Source organism: Myodes glareolus, chromosome 12 (genome assembly GCF_982192425.1).
Source record: "Myodes glareolus chromosome 12, mMyoGla1.1, whole genome shotgun sequence".
In the NCBI taxonomy this organism is placed as follows: domain Eukaryota; kingdom Metazoa; phylum Chordata; class Mammalia; order Rodentia; family Cricetidae; genus Myodes; species Myodes glareolus.
In genome coordinates, this window is record NC_142037.1 from 23241430 (window position 1) to 23257259 (window position 15830).

Genomic DNA, 15830 nt, shown 5'->3' on the forward strand with positions numbered 1-15830 from the left:
GGAGGAACTTGGACTTCCCACAGGGCAGGAGACCCTGACTGCCCTTGGGGACAAAGAGGGAGGAGAAGAGGGAGGGGGGGGAGTGGGAGGGCGTTGGGAGGAGGGGCGTAAATGGAAACTCTTTATAATTTAATAAAATTACTTTCAAAAAAAAAAAAAGAAAAGTAACAAGGAATTTAAATTAGTCTATTCAACTAAAATGCCTTCATTCTAGAGCAGACATTTAACTTAACCATGTTTGTTATACAGGTATTTTTGTGTATTTACACTGCGGCAGCTGTATATGTTAAATGCTGTATATTTGCAGGCATGTGTGCATGCCTGTGTTTGAGCAGAGGCCAGAGCACCATGACGGATGCCCTCTTCTATTGCTCTCTGTCATATTCCCTCAAGACAGAGTCTCTTACTCAGTCTGGAACTCGCTGGTTTTTGTTAGCCTGATTGACCAGCATGTTCCCGAGATTCACCCACCTTCATCCCCACACTGGGGTTATAGATGTGCATGGCCACATGTGGGTGCTGGTGCTCTGAATCCAGGCCCTCCTGCTGTGCAGAAAGTACTCCGAGCCACCGAACCATCTCCCTGGCCTACTGCCTTCATTTCTAAAAATTGACTCTTAAACAGAGCTACCACTCCTGGTCACTTTAGGTAAGACAGTCTCTGCACTTTAGCCCCGAGGGTCTGCCTGCCACGCGACAGTCTACTCAGATTTCATATCATCCACCCTCACTTCCTCACGTGGCTAGATGGACACATCTACTCTGGATCATTCCTGATAACGTTAAGCATTGGGGAGTCTAGTTTTTGTGGGGCTGCACTGTTTTACACTTCATTCTCTACTGAGGTCTTTTTCTGCTCTTCCTCTGTTCTAAGGCTTTGCAAGAGTTTCTTGTACAAAAAAAATTCAAAGCTACGGTATGGAGCTGGGTCAAAAATTTTACTAAGTATAATTTATGTAGAACAAAATACACCTAACATGGCCATGTAACCATCAGTGATCAAGATTTGAAGAAGTATTCAGCATTTCAGACCTCTTCTCTCTTCCTTTACCCCTTCCTGGTTACAGACAAGCGAGAGTCTGCTGTCCTTGAGTATGGACATGAAGAACTGTACATACACAGAATCCTACAGTCCATACTTTTCCCTTCATTTCAACTCATCCCTCCCGCTGCTTACTTAACACTTTGTTCCTTTTGTTGCGCAGCAGAAGTCTACTGCATAGATAACACTTATGTATCTAGTCACTTTTCACAAGCATTTTGGTTGCTCCCAGAGACTGGGGTTGAGTAAAGCTGCTATGCATATTTATATTCAGTTCCTGGGTGAACATATGTTTTCTATCTTTATTTATTTATTTATTGAGACAGGGTCTCACTATGTAGCCTCCTGGCCTGGAACTTCGTACATAGACAAGACTGGCCTTCAACTTACAGAGATTCACTTGCCAGCTATTCTGTGTTTTTGAGACAGAGTCTCTCTCTGTAGCCCAGGCTAGCTTAGAATTCACTCCCTGGCCTTGGTTGGCCTAGAACTCATGGCAAGCCTTCTAAATTTTGCAAATATTGGGATTACAAGGTTGAGCCACCTCACCCACTTATATTTTTCTTTGACTGTAAATCTAGGAATAAAATTCTCAAGTCATACACTAAGCATGTATTTAACTTTGAAAGCAGATGGCAGTTTTGCTTTTCAACCCAAGCATCATCTTATTTCTATGAGCAATATACACATATAATAAAGAGACTGCTATTGTTTCACACCTCCATAGCCAGGCATAGCGGCCCACACCTTTAATAGCAGTAGAGTTCAGGACAGCTAGAGTCACATAGAGACACCCTGTTTTGGAAAACAAAACCCAAACCCCCAAAACCCAACCAACCAACCAACCAACCAAAATGCCACAAATCAGTCATTTATGCACACACACAATTTGTCATTCACATACCCTCACTGGTTGACAATGATGTGCACAATTTACTAAGTTTGTAACCATTTCCTCCTCTGCATAAACTACAGAGTGCAACCAACAGTTTGCTCTGAGGTGTTTATTTCATATCAGCACCAGCTTTTAGAAATCAGAGTGGAATTCACTGTTTGGAAGGTTAGAACTATGTCCTCAAAAAAACAATATTATTAAATACTCAGCTGTATTTACAGTTTTCCAAATATTAGCTGTACCTAGTTCCTAAAACATTTGCACTAATTTACATTTTTTGGCATATTATTCTTCACAAAGGCTTACCTTTCTATTACTTGCTTTTGATATGAGAATGATTTAAAACACATCTTTAACATGCATTCTTTAAAGCATATATGATCTATACGGTCCTTTTTACTGTATGATGCAGAAGTTAAAAGCGCATCTCTTCTAGAATCTTATGCTCTAAGCACTTGTCATTTTCTCCAAGATTGTATTTCAGAAAGTTTTCAAGTTTGTTTTTAATTGATATATATGAGTGCTTTGCTTGCATGTAAGTTTGTGCTCTATGTGTGTGTCTGGTGCCTGCAGAGGTCAGAAGAGGGAACTGGAACCCAGGTTCTCTGCCATTAGGAGCTAGGTCTGAACGTGCAAATGCTGTGACCCTTCAAAGGCTAACAAGGAGCACCGCTTTGATGTTTAAGGAAGTGTCAATCACCTGATAACCCCGATCCAAGCATGCACTCACCTTAACGAACTCCTTCCTTTCGATCATCTCATTGCCATCTGCATCTAGCATTTTAAAAGCGACATGGAATCCAGTGTGAGGTTCTGCAAGGACGTGAACAATGAACAATTATTTAGTTGTTGGCAAAATGCTAAGTATTTGTAGCTACAAAAACCTTCCAATTTGAAATAAATGACCAAAAAGTATGTAAGCAAAAGCCAGAGGAAAGGATCTTGTTCATATTTTCTTTCTTTCTCATTACTTTTTCTTTTTTATTCCTTACTTTCTCTTTCTTTTTTGAGACAAGGTTTGTCTATGTAGCCTTGGCTGTGCTGGAACTCACTCTGTAGACCAGGCTTGTCTTGAACTCAGAGATCCACCTGCCTCTGCCTTCAAGTGCTGGGATTAAAGCGTGCCCTACCACTACCCAGCTAGGAAAGTTCTCTTTCAAACAGTACTTGATGTTGAAGCTCTGGCCTCTCAACATCGCCCATGGAGCTGGGCTGCACACCCTGCACAACAAATTACTGTGAGAACTTAATCCTACCCCTGGCCTTCTGGTATTCTCAAGCACTCCTGCTATTTTCATATTATTGCTATTCTTTTTTACTTTTTTAGTTTTTAAAAACCTTTTACTTTGCCATTCTTGACAACTATAAAACGTATGCCCGCATACCCTTCCTCTAGTGTTAACATTTTCCAATTCCAAAGCACACTTATCAAGACTAAGATATTAACATTGCTACAGCATATGAACCACGAAAAGCAGAGTTTGTAATTTTCATTCATGCTGTGTTTGCTTTAGAATCAATGTAAGGTATTTTGCATTTAGTTGCCATGTCTGCTTAGTCTCATCCACATATGAGAATTCCTTAATCTTTTCTGTTTCCACTACTGGAATACTTTGAAAGGCAAGAATCTTGTTCAGTTTTTTAAAAAAAATATCCCTAAGAGGCCAAACATGGTGGCCCATGCCTTTAATCTTGGAGGCAGAGGCAAAAGGGTCTCTGTGAATTTAAGAGAGTTTCAGGTCAGTCTGGGTCACATTGTGAGACTCTCCACAGAACTATAGAACTAACTCCTTCCCCTCCCTCCCTCCCTCCCTCCCTTCCTCCCTCCCTCCCTTCCTCCCTCCCTCCTTCCCTCCCTCTCTCAGAAGGCTAACCATGATTTTGCTCTTTCTTTCTCAGAGAATACTTAATCATGATTTTTTTCCTTCTCTTGAACAACACTATGATTTTTCTTCTCCCTCAGAAAATACTAATCACAATTTTCCTGTTTTTCTGTTCAGTAAATACTCTGTCTCAGAAACAAAGGTGCCATAGTGTGTGGGTAGAAGAGCCCACTCTAAGTTAACATTATTTTGCAGATGGAGAGATTAAGATTTGTGTGTGTGTGCGCGCATGCGCGCGTGCGTGTGTGAGTTCACCTGTGCACATACCTGTGGAAGCCAGAGGCTGATGGAGATTTGGGTTATTGCTCTCCACCTTATAGCTCTCACGGAATCTGGAACTTTTGCTGCTATTCTACTAGACTGGGGAGCCAGTGAGCCCCACCCCCAGCACTGGAACTACAAGTGCATTCCCTCATGCCTGTTTTTCTGAATGCTGGGGTCCGAACTCAGGTTGTCATGTCTGTACAGTAAGCACTTTAACCCACGGAGACCACCAGCTCTATTCCCAATGCTTTTAGTGATAAACACACACACACCAAATTTCAAGTCCTGCTTGTTAAGAATGAGAACTCCACATAACTGTTGTACAGAGAAGCAGTATACTTACTCGTGAGGATTGTAAGTAAGAAAAGATACTCGGTATACGAAATTAGCCCTGAAAGAGAAAACGTAAGTATAAATCAGGAGATAAATTTTAGATGAGAACCATGGAAATAACTAATATTGAAACTTCACCTCTGTAAAATTTGACATTTTATCCTACATTTTTGGTATAGTGGAAACCACTGTATAATAAGAGTTGAAATACAGCCACATTTTAAAAAAGAAAGACACCATTCTTCATCAAGTTTTACTTCCAGCAAGGAGGTCATGATAGCGAACCTTATGTGCCAGTTAGATTGGGCAAGGAGTGGCCATTTTTCTGGGTGTATCTATGAGGGTTCTCCAGCTGAAATCAGTCTATGGACTGGTAGACTCAGTAGAGGAGACTGACCTCTCAACATGTGGGCATCATCTAGTCTGTCAGCAAGATGCCGAGGAAAGAATTCAGGCCTGCCTTCCCCTTCCTTACCTGCTAGCACATCTTACTGCATCCTCTACCCCTCTTCTTCCACTCCTGGCTCTCCTGGTTTTCAAGACTTAGGGCTGAGACTGAATCCCACTCCTGGCTCTTGGGTCTCTGGCTTACAGAGGTCACACAAACCTGCAAGTCTCCTTATGAGTTTGGCTTCACCGAACAATACTGACAGCTGCTGCTTAGCAAGTAACAGGAATTCACTAGCATCTCATCTGTAGGTTATGTAATTTAGACTTAGTTTTTCCTATTTGTAATACTTTACTTGATTGACGGAAATTTACAACTATAGTAGCTCAGTTTTGGTTATAGAGAAAGCCAAACTGTATTACTTAAAATGTTAACAATCCAATCTTTGTTGCAGTAACTTCATTTCTCTTTGAAAAACCATTCTTTTTCATTCTTAAACATGCAGTTTGGGTGGGACGCCTTGCTTTTCCTCCCATTTCCATGATACTGAAGGAGGCATGGTATCTGTTGCTGTGATAAAACACCATGACCAAAAGCAACTTGGGGAGGAAAGGGCTGACTTCTGTCTATAGTTCTATTAAACAGTGCACATACAAGGAAGTCAATGCAGGAAGTAGAGACAGGAACCCGGAGGCAGGAACCAAAGGAGAAGCCATGAACAAGTGCTGCTTGCTGGTTTGCTCCCTATGGTTTGCTCAGCCTGTTTTCTTACACCACTCAGGGTGGTACCACCCACAGTGATCTGGGTCTTCCCATATAAATCACCAATAAAGAAAACACCCTACAGACTTGCCTAGAGAGGCATTTTCTCAATAAAGATCACCTCTTCCTGAATGACACTACCCTGGGTCAAGCTGACGAAACAGTGGCCAGCCAAGATGGCAGGTGGCTTTGGGCCCAAGCTGGGGAACAGGCTGCTCTAGGGACTGGTTCAGGGTAATTCATGACGGAAGCTAGGCCACTATGAGCGGCTCTACGAAGAATGATGGATCACTGACTTCTTTTGTGTGGACTCGATGATGGGAGGGTTCTAATTAGGACTATGAGGACATGGGCAAAGGGAATGAAATTGAGACAAGACAGCGTCCAGAGCCTGAGAGCCCATATTTAACTGGAAGGCTTGAAAAATGGGTACTGGTCTGAGCTCCAAATCCAGGTAGCTTTAGGGCTAGTTCCGTATCTCGTCATTAAATAAACTTTCTTGTTAGCATAGTGACGGGTTTTAGGTTGGTGCAATGAGGAGCAACAGTAAATGAAGGTCTGACTTTAACAAGAATGGCTGTTGGAGGAGTTAACCATTTGTCTTTTGGTCAGAAGCTTGGTATACTAGCAAAATGCACAACTTACAACTGAACACACTTTATCATGAAGAACTCAACAACAGATAAAATCACACAGACTCTTAGTTATATATTATTATAAATTTTATCGATAATCACAGATACAAATCTTACATATCATATCACTTCAAAGCCTCCCAGGTAAAAATATTCAAAGGCTGGGTGCTGACTTCCTGTCCTCACCAGCTATTTCCTTGATTTTGGAGTAGCTGTGTTTTCTCAGAGTGTGGACATGTAGTCCGTCTATGGATACCTCTTTCTGAAGACTCTTCAGTGTTTACATGAAGGGAAAATAAATTCTGTGTTTGTCATGTTCTGTTCTTGGCAGAAGTGCTCTAATGTTAGTCTGAGGATCAAAGCATTTCATCCCTTGGCGGCCTTAAAAAAAGGGGAAAAATAGTGTTTTTCTGTATTTCAAAGGAATAGAGTGGGGGCTGGGGTAGCAACTTCTAGACTGTCCTGGGCTCGGTGCCAAAGGAGACCTTTCTTGTCTTTAAACACAGGTAAATGTCCTTTAAGCATAGACAGTTTTTGAAAAGGAAAATTCCAGCGTCTTCTCTGAAACACTGACTTAAGTAAACACAGTAGAGAAGTGTAAAAACTGCTGCTTGTGCTCCAGATGCATTACAGACAACAGAGAGCCCTGCAGCGCCTCCTAGCGGCCTCAGAAAGTGCTTCAAGAGAGCCCCACGTCTAAGGGCACCCACTGGAGAACAGCTTAGCGCCTGTTACTTTGATGGGAAACTGAATGCTGCTAAGTGGCAGTTTCAAAGCTGCATGATACACAGAGAAAAGTATTAATTAATTTATTTTTATGTGTATTGGTGTTCTGCCTGCATATGTCTGCGCACCATAAAGATGAGTTCAGACAGTTGTGAGCCGCCGCATGGTGCTGGCAATCGAACTTGAGTCCTCTGCAAGAGTAGTCGGTGTTCTCAATCACTAAGCTATGCCCAGCACAAACAGGGGAATGTTTTTAAAAATTTACCTTTAAAGGCTGGGTAGTGGTGGCACATACCTTTAATCCCAGCACTCGGGAAGTAGAAGCAGGTGGATCTCATGAGTTCGAGGCCAGCCTGGTCTACAAAGTGAGTTCCAAGACTGTTACACAGAGAAACTCTGTCTTGAAAAACAAAACAAAGCAAAAAAAAAGAGACAGAAACAGAGAAGGAGAGAGAGAGAGAGAGAGAGAGAGAGAGCGAGTGCGATTCATAAAAACTTACCTTTAAAGTTTGATAAAGGATCTTTAGGGGCCACTAGGAGCAATGAGTGAACAGTTTCTACACTTCCAGAAATATTTTAAAGTTGGAACCACACTCAAACACAGTATGTTCAGTAACAGCATTCTGAGAACTGTATTTCCCAAGGAGCCTGGGCTATCGCTCTTCCATGGGGATATTTATATCTTTCAACAATGTGTCTTGTAGTTTATAGTCAGAACATCCTTGAGGCAAGTGTGATATTGATAATCTAGTTCAGTTTAAAAATTCAGAATAAGCATAACTTATAATTTACTTTTCTTTCTAAAGCATAGTAAATTTTATCTCAAGAATATTCTACCTTTTGTTGGCTATGTTATAAATTCTGATAGATCTTATATGGAGTATGTTAAATTGTTCTTTACACAGTTTTATTAACATTGGCAGTGAAGTATAGGTGAATCTTTCCTTCTTTCTCGGAAATACAGATTTCAACAGAAAATAAAAACAAGCAAGCAAAATCCCTGCTAAATTCTTCCTCAATTTTTTTTTGTCTGCGATGACTAGACTTTGTTATTAGTTAAGGCACCTGACTCTGGGATCCCTGTGGAGATAACTGAAAATGAAGATAGCATGAGTGCCAGAGTTTATCTTGCCCTGCATCCTCTGGTCACAAGCACAGGAAAACCAAGTCTGCTGACTCAGAACACACACATTCCTACAAACTCCCAATATGAAAACTGTAGGAGACTGTTACCTCTAAAGCACATGGGTTTATTCTGGTGCATGGTTGGAGAGGGATACAATAGGGAAGAGGTTCTCAACCTTCCTCATGCTGTGGTGACCCCAACCATAAAGTTATTCTGTTTCTACTTCCTAACTGTAATTTTTCTATTTATGAATCATAATGTAAATATCTGATATGCGACCTTTGTACAACCTACGGATTGAGAACTGCTGCAATAGGGACACTACAGGGTAAAGATCACTGGGTAATTCAGTATTAGCAACGTAATGGAATCTCTGCTGCCTACTATACACTGACACTCTGAGGGATGAACAGAACTTGACACAAGCAGCTACTGATTAATATTTACTAGAGTAAATAATGTGTATACATGTATTTATTTTGTGGACCTGGGAATCAAACACAGTGCCTCACACATTAGCCAGGAGCTCTACCAGTAAACCATACCCCTAGAGCTAATTTGAAGATTCCTAAATGTTTATTTTTCAAACCACCCATTCTTTCCCCACCATGTATGCTTTCTAACTTCATTGACAGCTTTCTCTTGACTTTTAAACGTTCTTCTCTTCACCTCCCTTCCTACTTGACTTCCTTTTTTACTATCCTACTTAGGGTCCATGTACAATTAGTCAAACTTCTTCAGTAGTCAATATTAATGGCTTCCTCCAGGACTATCCTCTACTTGCCCAACATAGCCCTAACTTAATTCAACTGTAGCATTCTGATGCTCCATGAAAATGCAGGGTGAGCACACAGCTGACCAGCGGCTCTATTCTTCATGAACCACATCTCTGCTTGAAGCTCCTCACAGTTATTTTGCTTCTCGATCAGTTCATTCCATTTTCTTACCATGGACTCTTCCCCCCTACTCCTTTCTCCACTATTCTGCTTTGTCCAGGCTGCTCCTCAGGCCCTGCTACCCACACAGTACATAGATGGGAGCCACCTGTCACGCTTCCCTCCCGGCGCAACAGAAAAGCCAGCAGCCAGTGGCAAGATGGCCTTTCCCTCTGGCTTTCAAACAATCCCTCTTCTTCTATGTTCTAGGATTTGCTGTGCTTAAACTCTGCTCCCTTTTCTCTCACCAATAAGAAATATGCTCACATCTCTCCATCATAACTAACATGCCCTCAACTATCTGTCCCCCCCCCCCAGCTTCCTCCTCCTAACTCCTCTGCTCATGCCCAGGCCTATCAACTAGGTTTCATTTAATTTTCACAATGACAACCATTTCTCGAAAATGGCTTCATATCACACCCTTCACTGACCTATGTCACTCTAAGCATCAAGTACTCAGGACAAAAATGGTGGGCTAGCAGCTGGTTTATGTGAACGGTAGAGAAGAGCCAGGATCAAACAGAGCAGACTGGATTCCAGAGGGAGAGGGGACCAGCACTAGAAACCACAAAGGAGTGGGAGGATGACTTGGGGAAACCACAGGCGACTCAGCCACAAGCTCAGGCAGTCTAGCCCCAGGGCGCGGGGTGGGGAGCAGGAGCCCATCCAGAAGGAAATGCTGGTGGTCATGGTGAAGGGACTGCAATACTGCTCACAGCATAAGCCCACAGTTCTCAGAAACTTCAACCCAGTTCAGGCTCCGGTGAGAAGGCGTGCTCCACAGTGGGAGCAGTTCCATGGTGGCACTCCTCACCACCATCTTGACCAGGAACCTTGGGGCCTGAACACAAGGATAATTACAAACCAAGGACTCTGTAGCTGTAGGCTGGGGCTGGCCAGTGAAGAATAAAGGAGGAAGTTCTGCTCTTGGTGGCTAGGGGCAGATCTCATTAACTGAGAATAACGCTGGAGTCTGACAGCCCTAAGCTTGACATCAGTGGGTAGGTCAACCTCAAGGATTCTGTTGTAAAGACTATGAATTCTGAACCTCTAGGGAACTACCTGTCCACAGCTGTAGCCCTCCAGCAGGGTGTTCAATATGTAGTGGGTTTGAAGGTGAAGAAAATAGGTCTGTCTGTAAAGATCTCAGGCCGTGTTTTCTTCCCTTATGCTCAACACACTTGGGAGGTGCCCTCCAGTATGAGGCTCTTCAGAATAACAACAAAATCTCAGGAGGATGGGAAAACCTCTGCAGAGCTAACTGTGGCCAGCAGAGGGCCCCTATACTTCAAAGGAAGCGACCCAAGTGAAGACTGCCCTGGCTGACTTCTAACCCTTGTCTAGATCAGGCTCATACCAGCATGAATCATAGCTAGACACAAATCTACAAGATCACATGACAGTGCCCCTGACACACCCACTGCAGACGCCAGTCCTATAGTACTCAGAAAGAGCGTCTCTGACGCTTTATCTTTTGTTATTGCCATTTTCCTTCCCTTTATATTTTTCTTTTTATTATTATTTTGTCTTTTTCCAGTATTTTAAAAATTTTATGTGTATGAGTGTTTTGTCTATGTGTATTTATGTGTATGAATGTATGTGTACAACTTGCATTCCTGAGGCCCTCAGAAGTCAGCAAAGGGTACTGGATCCCCTGGAACTGGAGCTATGGATGGGTGCTGAGAACTGAACCCTGGTTATCTGCAAGAACAAATTAACTACGAAGATTCTTTATTGAATTTCAAGCATCATAGGTCAAATAAGACAGTTACACAGTACTCTAGCCAACATTCTTCTAAGTACTTCTCTGAAGTAGGTCACATCAGAGGCCATAAAGCAAGTCTGAACAAATAAGAAAGAAGTGAAAGAATTCATTGTATCTCTTCAGATCAAAGTGCAATAAGAGTAGAAATCAACAGCACAAGAACCTATAGAAACTATACAAGCATTTCTGTACTGTACAATGTACTCTTAGGTAACAAGTCACTGGGGTCACTGAAGAAACAAGGGAAGAAAATGACGACTTTCTTAAAAGTGGAAGCACAACTCATCAGAACCTTTGGGGCACAGGTAAGACATCTGTAGAGTTTCTAACTATGACTGCTATGTTAGGAAACCACAGTAGGGCTGGGAATGGCTCAAGTCAATAATGCACCTCCTTTGCAAGTATGAGGATGGTGTGGGAGACAAGCCGGCCCTCATGCTACATGAGGACCTGGGTTTGATCACCAGCAACCACATAAAATCCCAAGATTTGTCACTTGTATTGGTTTAGTAAAACACTGATTGGTCAGTAGCCAGGCAGGAAGCATAGGTGGGGTGACCAGAATAGAAGAATTCTGAGAAGAGGAAAGGCTCAGTCTGCAGTTGTCACCCAGATGCAGGGGAAGCAAGATGAAAATGCCTCAATAATGACAGGTACCAAGCCACGTGGCTACCAAAGACAAGAATTATAGGTTAATTAGCCTGAGCTAATTGGCCAAGCAGTGTTGTAATTAATACAGTTTCTGTGTGATTATTTCCAGGCTGGGTGACTAGTAACGAACGAATGCCCTCCTTCCACCCCCAACAATGCTGTAAACACAGCACTGAGGAGGTGGTAACAAGAGGCCTCCTGGGTTGGCTGGCTGTCTAGACTAATTGGTGAGCTCCAGGCCAATGAGAAATCCTGTCTCACAGAGGTGGACAGTATTCTTGAGGAGGGCACCAGAGGTTACCTTCAGGTCTCCATGTGCAACTTCACTGAAAAATTTGAGTTACTTAAAGGTGCATCTAAAAGTGTTAGAAAAACAAGAACAAGACAAAGCCCAAAGCAGTAGATAGTAAGAAATATGAGGATAGAAATGAGCTGGACACTAAAAGAACAATACAAAGACTTAATGAAACGAAGTAGGTTTTTAGAAAATAAACAAGATAGAAAAACTATTGGTCAAAAAATTAAAAGAGAGGGAGGAGAGGATCAATCAAATTAAATATGAAACTAGCACATTACAACAGATACCAACAAAATCCAAAGGATCATTTGAAGGACTACCTTGAAAAATCTACATTCCAAAAACACTAGAAGACATGAATTCACAGAAACAGGTTCCCTACCAAAGTTAAATCAAGAAGATAGAATTAATTTAGACAGATCTATAGCAAGCAATGAGACAGAGGCAGTAAGGGTCTCACAACAGCACACCAAGACCAGATTCTTTCCCTTATTCTACCAAACATACCAGGAATAGGCAACACCAACACTCTTCAAACTACTCCATGAAGCAGAAAGATAGGAAAACTGCAAAACTCATTGTGAGAAGCTGGTATTAGCCCTGATATCAAAACCACATAAGTGCACAGCAGCAACAGAAGACAAAAAGTCACAATAATTTGCATATTAAATTTAAGAATGCAATAAGGAGCATAAACATTATGGCCATGTTGGTTGTATCCAGGGAGGCAAGGATGTTCAATGTGTGTAAATTAAGAGATGTGCTGTAGACTCAGGGACTGAAGTTACAACATTTCAGTCAGTGTGGGAAAATCTTTTGACAAACTCTGGCATCAAGATATAGCCTTCCAAGGCTAGGACTTCAGTGTGCATCTGCATGCCTGGCCTACCTCTCCTCTTTACCATGTTCTCTCAGCCCCTGGAAGCATTCTCATGGTTTTCCTCTGCTCATTTTGTCTGGCCTTTTTATTTCTTTGTACAGGACTCCTTAATGTCCACACAGGCCTCATCTCCTTTCTCTCCACTTTCCCTCAATCCTTCTCTAGGACTTACTCACCGATGTGAAATAATGTATTTTTATTGCTTAAAAAAACTTGAGAAAGTTATCTCTCAACCATTTATTATGCCATGAAACACTGGTTAAATCACATGGCACGCTCTGCTCCTGCCGTCCCCGCTGCAGTGCAAAGGGCAGTGCAAAGGGCTCGAAGATGGCTGGCTGGCAGAGCTATGTGGATAACCTGATGGGCGATGGCTGCTTCCAGGAGGCCGCCATTGTCGGCTACTGCGACGCCAAATACGTCTGGACAGCCACGGCTGGGGGCGTCTTCCAGAGTATCACACCAGCAGAAATAGATATGACTGTAGGAAAAGGCTGGGAAGGTTTCTTTACCAACAGCTTGACTCTTGGTGCAAAGAAATGTTCAGTGATCAGAGATAGCCTATACGTTGATGGTGACTGCACAATGAATATCCGGACAAAGAGTCAAGGTGGGGAGCCAACATTCAATGATGCTGTTAGCAGAGCTGGTAGAGCACTGGTTATAGTCATGGGAAAGGAAGGTGTCCATGGAGCCTCACTTAACAAGAAAGTGTATGAACTCTCTTTATACCTTAGGAGGTCTGATGTGTAAGCAGCCTCTCCCTTCTATCTACCAAATGTCTTCATCACCACCCCAATTACAATGACAGCACTACCAGACTGTATGTAGATGGTAGCTCATTTTTCTTTATCTATTTTCTAATGTCATGATTCCCAAAGGGTCTTTGGATGTTAACCACTGTGTGTAACCAACCTTTATCTGGCATTATAATTGCAGCACAATAATGATATGCATGATATCTTGAAATTGGGGAAAGGGGGCATGCCAAATTGGGCATCACTTTGTCTTAGGAATTAATTAATGGGATACTGATTACTAAAATAAGTTAATATCAAGCAGGTTGTGTGGGTTGTACAATCTCTAATTCAATCAATGTCTTTTCAGTACTTTGAGCATTTACTTGGCTCATTTAGTCTTCCTTTTGTAGCACATGGTTGGGAGGAAAAAGTGCATATGTCTTTACATCACTCTTTTCTCATTCCCTCCCTTCAAACATGAGGTATTTGGTTTTTCCATTCTCTTGTGTAGTGCCTGGTTTATTTAACTTCCTTTGTCGATGAGCTATCGAGAGCTGCAGTGATTTGCTTTTAATACTATGATTGCACTTGACACAGACTCTGTAGTGTCTATAGGATATGAAAGTGTAACTGTCAAGAGCAAAGGCACTTCCTCCCATGACCTTACTACAATAACCATACCGATCAGATTCCTAGGGACATTCTGTCATTGCAGTAGCTCAGACTTCTTGTCTTTGCACACCAATTTTACTCTTCTTGAGTAAAATTGTAAAAGGCTGCCCTTATGGATTTTAGGTTCCCAACATAACGATCTGGAGTGTCTCCAGTTTATTTTTCATAGGACCAATTTTTATTTGCAACTTAGGTTTTTATACGAAGTTGCATCATTGTGGACTTGGCTGTCTTGTGATGTATTTTTTCATATGTATCCTGTGCCATACTATTGTTAAAATAAACTGTTGCTATTGCGAGATGGGTTTTCTTTCGAATGGCACTACTTTAGGGACATTCTAGTATTTGCTTCTATTGTTTGGGCATTGTGCATAATGTACACATTTAAAAACAAATCTTGTTGCTGATTTGTCCATTTCTTTCCTGGCACTTTGTTACATCTGGGATACAGTTTAACTCATCTGATTTAATATGCATTTAAAAAGTGCCATAACTATTAAACACCTTGCTTACAGACAGATGAAATAAATTTATTCCAACCAAAAAAAAATCACATGGCACAAATATCCCAGTTTAATTATCTAACACTACTTAGTTAAATATATACATAGAAATTTAACAATGATTGAAAATTACCTTTATCACCCAGGTCTCTAAAAAAAGTTGATCCACAGCGTGCTGTTTTGATTCCTGATAGTACATCCTCGATATCCTTAGGACAAACACACAAGTGAAAATCTTTCAGTTTAAGGTATACAAGTTCATTTTCCAGGTCCCCCCAAACACACACACAAAGCCCCAGCATGTCTTACCTTCCTCGCCAGCTTCTTGACTTGTGTTTTACCTACAACAAAGGAGAACCATGACTTAGCACTCACATTTCTCTAAACTCAGACTGCAGTAGGGAAGAAAATCATTTCTAAAACGAACAACTCAATCTAGGTAAGAAATAAAGCTGGCGACTTTAGTCAGTATCTCTATTGTAAAATCAGGAGCCAAAGAATTCTGAATGTGAATACAATGATACTGTAGTTTTCTGCAAGGCCCATTCTCAGTCTCTCTCACACACGTGAATCTTACAGTCTTTATTCTGAGGGCACTGTGCATTGATCTGTGCCACATGGGTCCTTTGTTTTTTAAAGTCAGTGTTTTGGTTTCACTGATTCAAAGAGGTCACTTCAATAGGGTAGTTTTGGAAAGCTGCCCTGTTCCGATCTAGAGCCATCTCTTAAGTATACCACTGTCCAGCCCAGTTAGAGGGGCGACCAAGAATATCCCAGTCGCTCTTCACAGTGTCTTATTACACAATAGAAACCTGAAGCTCTTTCAGGCTTTCAAGCTTCTTAAAAACTTTACTATTCTTATTATTTTGTGAATGTTGGTGTGTGCATGTCACACTACATGCGGGGTGATCGGAGGATAACTTTCAAGAGCCCCTTCCCATCACCTTGCTTAGGAGGCAGGTCTCACATGTTTCTGCTCTGGTGTGCACTCTAGCCTAGCTGGCCTGTGGGTTTCTTCTGGGTGGCTCTTGGTCTCCACCTCAAATCTCACTGCAGAAGTGCTGGGATTACAGATGTATGCCACTGTGCTATATCTGGCTCCTTACGTGGGCTCTCCAAATTCATTTAAATAAAAAATGTTGTCTGTCTCAAACCTAGTGATGAACATTACTGTACAGGCGTAGAAACATCTACAATCTTACCTGGGAGGTTTCATGTTACTATCCTGGTTTTTCGCTGAGCATTATGTGCCTGTGAGTGAAAGTCCATCATAGCATGTAAGTTACTATATAACCTGCAACTCTAAGTGTCTGTAAAGTGTGTATAAAATTA

The 15830-nt window shown here is 41.8% G+C and overlaps 1 protein-coding gene and 1 pseudogene across 1 annotated transcript in view; one reads left to right on the plus strand and one right to left on the minus strand.

Moving 5' to 3' along the window:
• The window catches only part of LOC148120221 (calcium uptake protein 2, mitochondrial), a 92870-nt gene that overhangs the window by 34641 nt on the left and 42399 nt on the right, over positions 1 to 15830 (minus strand). The window contains exons 3-6 of the mRNA XM_087912143.1: positions 14808 to 14839; positions 14632 to 14707; positions 4428 to 4475; positions 2668 to 2750 (exon numbers count right to left, since the gene is read on the minus strand). Coding sequence (XP_087768269.1) covers positions 2668 to 2750; positions 4428 to 4475; positions 14632 to 14707; positions 14808 to 14839 — 239 coding nt within the window. The remainder of the gene's footprint in view (positions 1 to 2667; positions 2751 to 4427; positions 4476 to 14631; positions 14708 to 14807; positions 14840 to 15830) is intronic.
• LOC148120222 (profilin-2 pseudogene) lies at positions 12914 to 13474 on the plus strand (annotated as a pseudogene).